At 38.5% G+C, this 12962-nt stretch overlaps 1 protein-coding gene across 1 annotated transcript in view; it reads left to right on the top strand.

The window, feature by feature from the left end:
• Nucleotides 1–12962, top strand: part of ETNK2 (ethanolamine kinase 2) — a 36804-nt gene that overhangs the window by 10214 nt on the left and 13628 nt on the right. The window contains exon 2 of the mRNA XM_070745438.1: nt 10613–10872. Within this exon, the coding sequence (XP_070601539.1) occupies nt 10613–10872 (260 nt within the window). The remainder of the gene's footprint in view (nt 1–10612; nt 10873–12962) is intronic.

Below are 12962 nucleotides of genomic sequence, written 5' to 3'. Positions count from 1 at the left end.
GGGTAATGTTACCTGTACACCAGACAGCTGAATAAGAAGATAAACACATTGAAAGAACCTATGAAGTATGGTGAAGAAGAAGCACTGAAGCTAGGACCACTATGAAAGCTTACTGAATACTGGAGAGACCAACGCCAACTGAAGAGTAGAATAGAGTAGAAAAGAGACATAGTAAGAAAAAGTATTACATGAGCAGTAGATTTTAAAAAACAAACTAGTAAGCAAAACAGATAATAACAAGACCTGGAAAAATGATCAGGGAATATTGTCAAGAGGAAGCAAACATAGAAATATCTATTCCACATTGCATAATTTATTTATTTATTTATTTTATTTATTTTATTTATTTTATTTATTTATTTTGTCCAATACACAATGAGGGTTTTAGTGGGTATATATCTATATACACATGTAAAATACAGGATGAAGGTTGTAGAGGAGATACTGATAGTAAAATATATCTAAGAAATAATAGAAAAGAAGGTATAGTAATAGAACATATCAATGAAAGAATAGAAGAAGAGATATAGGAATAGAAGAAAGGTATAGGAGATATAGGAGAGCAATAGGACAGGGGACGGAAGGCACTCTAGTGCATTTGTAATTGTAATTGGCCCCCATCAACCTAAATTTCTTCCATCATTGATGAACACACTTGATAGGATGCCCTGCTGAACTCAATAGCTTGCTTAGCCTTGTATCAAGTCTCTTAGCAGAGGAATAAGGAATTTCTCCTTTCTAGAAGTTGCTCTATACATCCCATCATTCCTCACCATAGTTGATGCTAGCTGAGACTGCTATTAAAAGGTTATTCAACATATAAAAAACGATTGACTCCTCATCATTCATGTTTTAGCAGGAAGCTTGATTCAGGGCAAAGAGATGTTACCGTTGTTTATGAAACATCATCTTTGTTCATGATGCTTAGTTTAAGCAGTATTAATGGATAAGTCCCTTCCCCCAAAGAACTTACAATAGAAAAACATGGGAGAAGAAACAGGAACACGAGGGAGACAGAGATAAATAAGATTAGGGCAGCTTGCTTTAATTGCATGTGTTTATGTATAATTACAGCCCAAGTTATAATAGGCCATGGGAAGCAATGTTAAGTGAGCAAATGGAGTATACAGAACTACTGAGAAACAAAGAGTTTCTACATTTGGTCTTCATAAAATGCACCTATTATTTGGCATTTATTTAAAAAGAAGTCAGATGTTGAGACTGGATTTGAACTTTAGCTACTTATCAAGTCTTTCCTAAATATTCCATCCACTTATTTTTTATTATTTACTAGTAAATAATAAAGTACTAATAGTACTTATTACTATTAGTACTGTACTATCTTTGCTTTCTTTTGCCATAATTATTCTGTTTGTAGGTCTTTATATTTTATGACTTTCTGCTGTTCTGCTTCCAAGTTCTATCACATCCGCTGCTCAGACATTTTGTGTTTATTATTGACAATTGTTAAGTAACAGATGCTTGTCTCCTTGAATGTTACTGGTAGGTGCTTGTCTGTTTGTTTGAAATTATTATTTTATAAGGTGTAGAGTATTTAGCAGCAAACAAAGATAAGGAAGTCATTCACCAAAATTAAGAGAGAACTGAGTGACTTTCAAGAAAGAAATAGTGAACCAAAGATGACTCTCTTGAGAGCAGAGTCAATGACCATTATGGAATGAAGAGCAGTGAATGGACCCAACTCATTGTGAATTCCTCCCCAGACAACGATGGGAATGGCATCATTAACAAGTGCTAGAGTCAGTTGCTCCTCACAAGGAGACTGCCGAACAGCAATCTCCTTGTGAGACAACAGTTCAGGCCAGGGGTGAGATCCAGCAAATTTTGACACGTTCTGTAGAACCGGTAGCAGAAATATTGAGTACTTTGGAGAACCGGAAAATACCACCTTTAGCTGGCCCCGGGGGGGGGGGGGGATGGAGATTTTGCAACATCCTTCCGCCAGGAGTGTGGAGGGAATTTAGCAGTAGCCTTCCCCTGGAGTGGGGTGGGAATAGAGATTTTGCGGGCTACTTCCCCTGCCACGCCCACCAAACAACACTCACCAAGCCACACTATACTCACCAAACCATGCCACAGAACCAATAATAATTGGAATTCACCACTGGTTCAGACCTTTGGGAGACAATGGAATATCATTGTAGTCCTAACCACAGTTCAGCACCTTCTAAATGATACTGGATTCACATGCTTACTTTTCCAATCACTTTTGCAAATTAACCATTTTTTCAACCATTTCAAACCCTCATAATGACAAGTTTGTTACTATGAATGAGTTTCCTTCAGCTTTCACCAAGAAAAGTTTTAAATATAATTAAGAATTTTTTTAAAATGCTGGGGAATGAGAGGGTCTATACAGCAAAAGAAATTATTAGAACATTGAGTTTGAAAAGTTATAAGCAGACTAAACGTCCAGATGGATTTAAATTAAGATTTTGAAATTAATTATAAGAATCCTTCCCTTGGGAAAATGTTGTTTTGATTTCATTAAAAAAAAATAGGATGAAACTTCAAAGGTTGGCCACTAGAAGGAACTCAATATTACAATTAAAGGGGAAAAAACATTTAAATTATGTTTGCTAATATAGAGTGTAGCAAAATACTTTAACTTTGGATTTTATATGTGAACAATGGACCAGAAATTAATATAAAGAGTATCTGCCATTATGGATAGACTAGGTTTAAAATACAAGTTTTACTGGACAAGATTGGGCTGCCGGACTATGTTTTCAGTAGCACTTATTGGTTTTATTTTGTTTTATCAATTTTTAGTACTCCCATTGGATCCTTTTTTTAAATTTGACTACTATTTTTTGAAGGAGATAACAGCGTAGTAGACCATAACACAGATAAAAGGTTTTATTTTTTCCGGGGACTAATAAGGCATGGGAAAAAGAAAGAAACGCCTGGGATCTCTCCCACCAGTGAAAACTGCAAAACAACCAAGAATCAAGGACACTTTGCTAGCAAGAGATCTGTAAGTAAAACTAACCACCCCCACCCCCCCCATTAGAATGGGACCTGCAAAGAGATTTGACAATACAACAGCTATTAGACTTTCTCGTTCTGGTGGATGGAGGAGCAAACTGACAGCCAATTGTTCTCCCAAAAATCTAGTCCAGTTATATCCTATACTGAGTTTGAGATAAAGGCTAAAAAAAAGAATAAAATTGAAAGTACCTGAAAATAAATTTAAAAATGACCGAGATTGATCTGGAAGTGGATTTTAAAATGACAAGTTAAAAAATGATATAGAAAAGGATGCTACATTGGATATACAAATGAATCTGGCTTATGTCTTAATAATTAAAAGTGGTATGCAAATAACAAAGCAAAAGAATAATCTGAATAGTTTTCCTACGCTGAATTTACAAAAAAAGATTTGTTAAAGAACTTGGGAGAAGGGGCAATGAAAAATAAATAAAAAGAGATCTACGTCTAAAATATTATTTGAAATGACTAAAGATTAAAGTTGTTAAAAGTAAAAGGAATATAAAGTTGGTTTATTTGGTCAAAGTTAAGAGAGATATGTTGTCTCTGATAATCCTTAATGGATTTTTGCTGATTAAGTCTGAACAATGAGATTTTTAGATTTTGTTTATGATGGGATACAAGATTTGAGAAGGAGAAATCATTTGGCACTGATACTCTGTTTCTTGAAGTTCAGCAAAACTGATTCTTCCTAACTTTACCAGACCCTTCTCCTCTCTCAGATTCTGTTCATTTCTTACTCATTATGAAGTGTGTGGGTGTGTAGATTTTCTAGAAATAGATATCATGGGTTTTGTGGGATGACTTGTAGCATGGATTTATTTCCTGCTTTATCCTTGTTGAGATTCCAGTAAAAAGTCATCTGGGATATACATCACCTGAGGTCTACTTATCTGTAACATAAGAGAAATACCTGAGGCAGTAACATTGCCATGGTTAAAGTGGCACTCTGAAACACAAGAACATGGAAACATTAGTGGCTTGCTGAATTATACTACCAAATGTTTAGTTTGGCTTTCATTATTATCCAATGGGCAAACTCACAAGTGCAGGAAGAATGGCAATAACCTTATTCTATTGTTTTCTAGCAGCTGTTTTTAAGATGTGGTACTGTTGAACAGGAGGTGAAAAACAACCACCATCAAGATTACTAGCTGTAGATTGTTCAGTCCTCCACAAATTTGTATAATTCCTCCCTTTAAAAATCTCAAGGGGTGTGGGTCAGGGTGAACTACATCAAATTTCAGTGGTATGTGTTGTGTAGAAAAGTATTTTTAACCGGCCCTGAATCTCCTCAAATTTATCTTAATTGCCATTTTTGAGTTTCAATATTATGAGAAAGAAAGAAAACAGCTTGTAAAAATGTATTCACGTTTTTTATATTATCCCTATCCAACTTGGTGCAAGTGTACACACTTTATATTTTTATAAAGTGTGTATACTTGTACCAGGTTGGATAGGGTGGACACTCTCCAGGCTCCTTCTCTTAAATGTTGCCATCTAGGTAATGTTCCTTTTTCCAGATCAGCCCCTTCCCTATGGATTGCCCCTTCCCTATGGAATGCCCCTTCCCCATGAGAACATGACTGAGCTGAAAGAGTGGGATCTGAAGCACACGTGTGCTATATATACCTTTTTCAGACTTAACATTTTTTAACTTGTCATTTTAAAATCCACTTTGGCTAAGGGCAGCATCTTTCCCATTCTTGGAGGCTAGCTTCACCTACTCTGGAGACCAGCAAACCTGGAAAACAGGGAAATCAGGGAATTATCAGGTAAATCGGCAGTTCAGGTAATATCAAACAATTATCAGGGAATTAGTGAAAATCAGAGAAAAAAACTGAACTGTATTAAAATGTTTAAAAATCAGGGAAAAATCATGTTTTAGAAAATGGATCATGCTGCCTGGCAGAGTCAAGCAAAAATGAGCATAACGGTGGCAACAACTTGCTTCCTCAGCTACCGATATTTCTCCATGGCTTAGCCATTTGGTATGATGTCATCTATGACTGTGCCTTAACTAGATCGCAAGTTACAGGGAATTGTCAGGGAAATGTCAGGGAATTTCAAACTGCTTTCCCCCTGGACACCCTGACAGGCAGGCCCCAACTCTTGGCCATATGGAAATCTGTAAAGTGCTAACTCTTCTCCCAAATATTGGGTAAAATAAGGTCAGAGTCAGTCAGATGTTGTCTGATGCATCAGGAAAGGATGGTTTAGAGTTTATTTTTGGCTTTTGTTGTAATGAGCCAACCAGAGTTGTATATCTTAATATAGACAGTCCTATAAGTCTTTTCAATCAATCAGTCAATCAATCAATCTCTTTTATCTGCTTTCATCCCTATTTAAAAGTCTCAAATGCTGCTATTGTCTCAGGTGCTGTAATCCAACAGTTCTCAGCCAGGGGCCCTATGGTCCTCTGGATGCCCAAGGATGTTTTAAGGGGGCCACAGGTGAAAAACTATAGCAGGCCAGGGAATGTACTGAGAGAACCATATAATAGTGTATTATAAATAGTCTCTTACTGATATAAGAACATGTGCCAGTTCGTGATCGATGTCCATATCCAGTAATGAGACAGGAGGGAACCATAATAAAAAAGCAAGATCAGAAAGAGTGCATTGTGAAAAAAAGGCTAAGGACAACAGCGCTATCCCATTAATTATTTGGGTTGCCTCTTTTTGCCCTTTCTCTTATTCTACCTGGAGCCAGATAGATTGTTATAAGATTTATTAATTAAGTCATATTTCCAATTCCTAATGATGCCAAGGGTGGAATTTATCATTTTTAAAGCAACCACATGCTGAGATGACATTTCTGACAGACTGAGTTTGTCCCCCATGATTCAAAAATCTTTTCAATCTCAGCTTCCAGCAATAAACAAATGAACTTTGCATTTTGCGTGCCAAGTTGTATCACTTAGCAATCATGATAATGTGGACTTAATTTGTCCACATTGTAGTTCTCATTCACCCAGTTTAGACAGAACTATTTGGATATCTTCCCAATTTCTTTTTGTGAGCAGTTTGGTATCAAGATCAAACTGGGCTAACTGACTGTCCCTATCACTAACTTCCTTTATTGGACCCAGCCTAGTTTGATCATTCCTTCAATCTGAGAACTCTTCATTTAATATCATTTTCTGGGCTCATTGTTTCTCAGCCTTGACTACTTTAAGATACAATTCCCAGAATTCCCCAGCCAGCATATCTTAAAGTTGTCAAGCTTGAAAAAACAGAAACACTAATCTGGGCCAATCCTGCAGACTCAGAAACACACGGAAGTCTAGCAGCTTGTTTTATAAACAAGAGAACAAGGAGAAATCCATCTGTTCAGGCAATCAGCCAAAATAGGGACAGTTTTTTTTTTAAGCCCTCTGTTTGATTGTGAGCAGCAGTCAAAGCAGCACAAAATGCATCCTCAATGGAGACATCTCCATTGATCTGGGACTCAGAGCCACTCGGGTTGTTTTATGGTTATATTCAAAGTTTGAACATAAGATGCATTGAATCTGCATTTTCATATTGCTGCACAATGCAAAAGCATTCCCCTTATCCTAACTCAGAGGTGCCTTTGTAAGTTAGAGAAGGCATATAAATTCCCATTAAGAGTGACTACAGGTCTGAATTGAGTGTTTTTATTCATATGTCTCAGTACATGATGGTTGCCGATGTGTTTTATATTAAAAAAATTAAGCAAGTGCAATGACCGCTTATAGTCCTTTCTTAGCTGTTGTATATTCTGCAGTCTACATAAATTCAAAAGTTGGAGAAATAAAATCCAAATCAAGTATGTTTGGGGAACATGAGTTTGGGAGGCATTTCTTAGTGAAAGACAATTGAAACAGAACATTTGTTTATGGCTGCTAAGAAATGCATTTACAGTGGTATCTCTATTTATGAACTTAATTCGTTCTGTGACCAGATTCTTAAGCAGAAAAGTTTGTAAGAAGCAGCAATTTTTCCCATATGATTCAATGTAAAAGCAAATAATACTCGGTTCTTATCTAGTAAAATTTGTAAGTAGAGGCGTTCTTAGGTAGAGGTACCCCTGTATATGTTACTGTTATATTCTTCCCTTGGTGATCTTCCCCTAAAATAATGATTTCTCCCTGTCAAGCAGCTTTATGCATTCTATACATTATATCTGGTTTGAGCAGAAAGACTATAGATCTTGAGATCCAAATATATAATTGTATGATTTGCAGTAATTCAGCAATGATTTCTCATTCATAATTATATTTAATAGCAAAATAACTCTTGATAGCCAAATTGCATTGCTGATTTTTTTTTTTTTAAATGGAGCATAAGGAAATGGAGTTTGAAAGGAGTACAAAATTTTGAGTTTAGAATTTTCTAATTCTAATATGTAATGGCAAGTTCTTGTGCAAATTAACATAAATACAGTATGCATGTTGCAATTCTGAATGTTCTGTTTTTCTGCCCCAATTTCATGATGGAAGTACCGTTGTTCAAAAGCATGCTAAAAAGAATTCTTCATTGTGTATGCTTTTCACAATAATAATGCGGTTTGAATAGAATTCAGGTTTTGCTTGAAGGAGAACTGCTGGGATATTCAATTCCACACCATGGTGCAAGTGAGCAGGGAAAATAATGACTTGTTTCATGGCTGTTTCGAAAAATCCACATTTCCCTTTCCAGACCATGAAGTTAACTCTACTAAAATGTGTTCTGCCGGGCTCTCTGATAAGAACCTCCCGAAAATTCAAGGATACAAATTTCAGACACACACACACACACACACACACACACACGTTTGAAAATTCAAAACAATGTTCTTTATCACAAAAGTCAAAATAAACTAAGCACTCTTTTTGTATTGCAAGGAGCACTCTTCCCAAAACAACCGGGTAGTCTGTACAATTTCCCTTAAGCAGTCATTAAGTACTTAGCTAGCAGCTGTGAAGAAACTTCACACCCCTTCTTCCAACGAAGTGAGACACACACATACACACACGTTGCTCTGCTTTGTTTTCCAAGGCGTGAAAAAGCAACAAAGTCCAGCACACAAGATTCCTGACGAAACTGCAACAGATATTCTTCCACAATGGCCAAACCCACATGCTGCTATTTATAGCAGCAGCCTTAATTACTGGAGCCTCACCCAAACACAGGTGGCCTCCCTTATTTCCTGTAATATGTTCTTACTTGGTCTCTTCTACGCATAATTCTGCGCTTCCGTGGGTCCAAAATGTCATCATCTAAAGCTATAGAAGATAAGGAAGATTGACTGCCTTGGCTGTGTGCCAAGCCCTCCTCTGCCGAGTCACTCCCACCTTCTTCTTCGTCCGAGGAAACTAAACTCTGAACTGATTTTGTTGGCAGTAACACACGCCTGTGACATGTTGAATTTTCCCCTGCATCCACCTCCCCATTCCCTGGGCAGGAGCTGGGCCAGAGCCAACCACAACAATATGCATGCAGCCTTTGTAAATTCTGAAGCATGCTGGATGACACTCATTCTGAGTTTGGTTTATTTATTTATTTTAGCATGCCATGCAGTTCATATATTATAATTAGACTTGCATCATCTGTGACATTATCAAAGGACAAGAATTAATGACAATAATATTAATTCATCCTTTCATTCAGCTTGTACCATAGCACTATTAAACTAGTCGGTTTCAGTATAGAGTCTTTTCTTTTTCCTCCCCTTATATGCTGCTTTACTTATTTTCATGCAACTATAAAATATCGATGCTTATTTTCAATAGAATATGTTGCACATTTCTTTTCTATCCAAGTTTCAGCTTACAAGAGTTAAGTCTTGTAAATTCCCAATTCCAATTTATTTATTGCATATGTAACTCAGATTTTCTCCAGTGAACTGTAGAGTTGCATTCATATTCTCCTCCCTCCTTTCATTTACCCTTGAAACAATCTTGTGAAGGCATCAAGTGACAGCTGGCTCAAGGATGCCCAGTGAATTGTCTATAATTGATTAGGAATAGTGATGGGTGAACCAAACCCGCACAATTCGGGTCCGTACCAAATTTTGCAGTGTTCGGTATGCCGAACACGAACCCAAGTTTTTTTGAAACTTCGGGCAAAGTTCGGGGTCGCGTTCAGCGTTTGGAGCTTTGACTCCAGGAATCCAGGAAGTGATCACCTTGGCATCCTTAGCAACCTGCCGGTATATGTGACATCAAAGCTCCACCCCTGGAATCTCTTGGTGGGATTCCCCGTTCAGGTTCGGGTTCAGTTCGGGTTTGGCCAAATTTTGCGTAAAGTTCGTCCAAACTTGCCGAACCCGAACACCATTGGGTTCGCCCATCACTAATTAGGAATAGTCATTTTAACTTTGATTTGAGTATTTTTAATCAGGAATGGGATATCTTTAGTTCTTGAATTACTGCTGCTTAGGAGCCCAACCAAGTCCAGTGTACCACAGTCTGCCTACCTTGTTACACTGTATTAAGCTGCCTTCCCAAAGTATAACCTCAAAAGATAAGCAGATGGACACCCTCACTATATACTCCCAAAGTGTGCATTGCCATGAACTCCACCTTCGATCATCTTCCTCAGACTGCTCCTATCCTTAGCATAAGAAATGGGCATCCAATATATTTGGAGGCTGTAGAAGTTAGACACATGTATTAGATGTCCTTCAGTTATTGTTCTCAACTCTTGTTAACCTACACTAGCTTAGCAATTGAAGGGACTTGGTGGAAAGCACTGTGCAAGAGCATTGTCTACAGCCATGAAGAATGAAACTAACGAAATAGCAACCTAGCTGTCAAGAAGGTTAGCATTCATCAAGGGGGGGAGGAGGAACAGAGAGAGTCTTCATCTATTTTCAAGAGTGGAAGGTCCAAGACATGATAGCAAAAACATTTTTTTAGTTGTTGTAACTGACATCTCACAATATTTTTTTGTGAAACCTTTCCCCCCAATTGTTCTTTTACAACACAACAAGCTGAAACTGGGACCCTGTTTTTTATGGGTTTTTTTTTAAAATCCATGGTTTGTTGAATAACCCATAACCCAGAATACCTCCGAGACCGCCTCCTGCCGCACGAATCCCAGCGACCGATTAGGTCCCACAGAGTGGGCCTTCTCTGGGTCCCGTCAACTAAACAATGTCGGTTGGCGGGCCCCAGGGGAAGAGCCTTCTCTGTGGTGGCACCGGCTTTCTGGAACCAACTCCCCCCGGAGATTAGAACTGCCCCTACTCTTCCTGCCTTCCGCAAACTCCTTAAAACCCACCTTTGCCGCCAGGCATGGGGGAATTGAAACATCTCCCCCTGGGCATGTTTAATTTATACATGGTATGCTTGTGTGTGTGTCTGTTAGTATATGGGGGTTTTTAAATCTTTAAATGTTTTAAACTTACTCGGATTATTTATGATTTGTTTTTCTCTGTTGTGAGCCACCCCGAGTCCTCGGAGAGGGGCGGCATACAAATCTAAATAATAAATAAATAAAATAAATAATGACCCATTCACAAATAATGCAAAAAACAAAATTTGTGGCTTCTCACATCTTATACATGAAAAAACTCTTCAATCCTCAGATGGGTGAATGTTATATAAGAGCAACTGTGATTGTTCAGCCTGCCTTTTTCTTTGTCCCTGTCTAAGCTCTTCACTGAAGGCATCACCAACAAGCTAATGGCTTGTTTCACAGATGAGAATATGAGAGATGCAGTCCTGGTGCGGGTCTACGGCAGGAAAACAGAACTTATTGTGGACCGAGCCAATGAGCTGAGAAATTTCCAAGTCCTTCAGGACAACGGCTGTGCCCCCAACCTCTTCTGCACCTTTGAGAATGGATATTGCTATGAATTCATGTCAGGGAAAGCTCTGGGACCAGAACATATCCGGGAACCAAGTATGTTCAGGTATGTGTACTTCCTTGCTCAAATCTAAAAATAAAACTGATGGTTATTATTATTTGGAAAAGGGTTTTGCTCCCTGCTTTTTGCAATAGCAATAGCATTTAGACTTATGTACTGCTGCATAGTGCTTTTACAGCCCTCTCTAAGCAGTTTATAGAATCAGCACATTGCCCCCAGCAATCTGGGTCCTCATTTTACCTACCTCGGAAGGATGGGAGTCTGAGTCAACCTTGAGCCTGGTGAGATTTGAATTGCTGAACTACAGCTGGCAGTTAACTGAAGTAGCCTGTAGTGCTGCACTCTAACCACTACACCACTCTGGCTCCATAGTGTTATTATGGTGATATAGCCGTAATATTAATCTTAGAGATAATACAGAAAAGAAGAGATGCTCAGGACCATATCATAGCTTTTGTGTAACAGTGTTTCAATGTCACAGTTTTTTGCCCACATGGCAGGATACAAGCCCACCAAAGTCCCCCTTTTTCCCTCTGTCCCCACCACAGATGTTTTCTGCTGCAAAAAAAAAAAGAATGAATCAATAAAAAGGGCTCTAGCTGATGCATGCTTTGCAATTCGGCGAAGATGCTTAAATTTCATTTTCACTTAACTGCACGGTTGGCCAATTTAACGGTCGGCCAGAATTTGCACTGGGGCAAGGAGAGCAAGGCCCTGGTGCTGACGCCGGCCTGGGCATCGGCAATCTCGCATGGTATGTGAGATCACTGCTGCTGTCTTCATGCCCCTGTGCGCAGCCTTTAGAAACAGCAAAGTGCCTGGGTGCTTTTGCTGGCCTGAGCATCGGCAATCTCCTGTGGTATCGCAAGATCGCTGTTGCTGGCTCCGCGCCCTTGCGCGGAGCCATTTTAGAGCCTGGGGCATGCCTGCAGGTCCTGGTTATTGGTTGATAATCAGTTAAAGTTCATTTAACTTTAATAAAGTGATCCATTTAACCCAGCTCTTGTGTCCGTGTTCTTATTCTGTATCCAGCACAATGGGAAACGCAATTGAGAAATTATTTAGATCATTTATTGATCTTCAAATTAGTTGCACAGGAGACCACAAGAAGTGTTTTTCCTTAGATAGGTCGAACTCTGATTCCCATTATCCCAAGGGAGACTAATACAGAATGGAGATTATGGATGTCATTATCACAGCTTTCTGGAGGCACTAGATTAAAGAAGGCTGTTTTAAAAGCAAATCAGAAAGCTACTTTCATAGAAACATAGAAGATTGACAGCACAAAAAGACCTCATGGTCCATTTAGTCTGCCCTTATACTATTTCTTGTATTTTATCTTACAATGGATATATGTTTATCCCAGGCATGTTTAAATAATATTTCCTGAAATAATATATGTGAGAATCCAATACCGCATAATTTTGAACAAATTATCATGGTACTATAGTTAGCACAATCACTAGCACTGATGATTACCTAGTTTGAGTAATGAAATGTCTGCAAGAAAGCAAATAATAAGCTTAGAGAGACCTCTCCTTTGAACCCTGAGCCACAATATTCTCCTGTATTGGCATGTACCATACATAATTAACATATTTAAAACAATATTTTGTATAATGTTTTCTTGGATCAGAGATCCCATATGCAAAATTTGCAGCTAAAAAAGCCAACACAGCCTTAAATAATAATAACAATTAATAATAATTTATTAGATTTGTATGCTGCCCCTCTCCGAAGACTTAAGCTGCATAGACAGAGGAATACACTCCAAGATAAGGGAGGTGCTAATACCACTCTATAGTGCCCTTGTTAGACCACACCTAGAGTACTGCATTCAGTTTTGGTCACCACACCACAAAAGAGACATTGATACTCTAGAAAAAGTGCAGAAGAGAGCAACCCTAATGATAAAGGGACTACAAACTAAGACATACGAGGAAAGGTTGCAGCAAAGAGGAGGTCCGGGGGGATATGATAGCAGTCTACAAATACTTGAGAGGCTTCCAAAGGGAGGAGGGGGACACATTATTTTCCAAAGCACCAGAGAGCCAGACACGGAGCGATGGTTGGAAGGGGTCCAAGGAGAGATTCAACCTGGAATAAGGAGGAATTTTCTGACTGTGAGAGCGATC

The sequence above is a fragment of the Erythrolamprus reginae genome, chromosome 3 (assembly GCF_031021105.1).
Source record: "Erythrolamprus reginae isolate rEryReg1 chromosome 3, rEryReg1.hap1, whole genome shotgun sequence".
Lineage (NCBI taxonomy): Eukaryota > Metazoa > Chordata > Lepidosauria > Squamata > Dipsadidae > Erythrolamprus > Erythrolamprus reginae.
The sequence above is the reverse complement of the archived record's forward strand: the minus strand, read 5'-3'. Positions and strand labels throughout refer to the sequence as shown.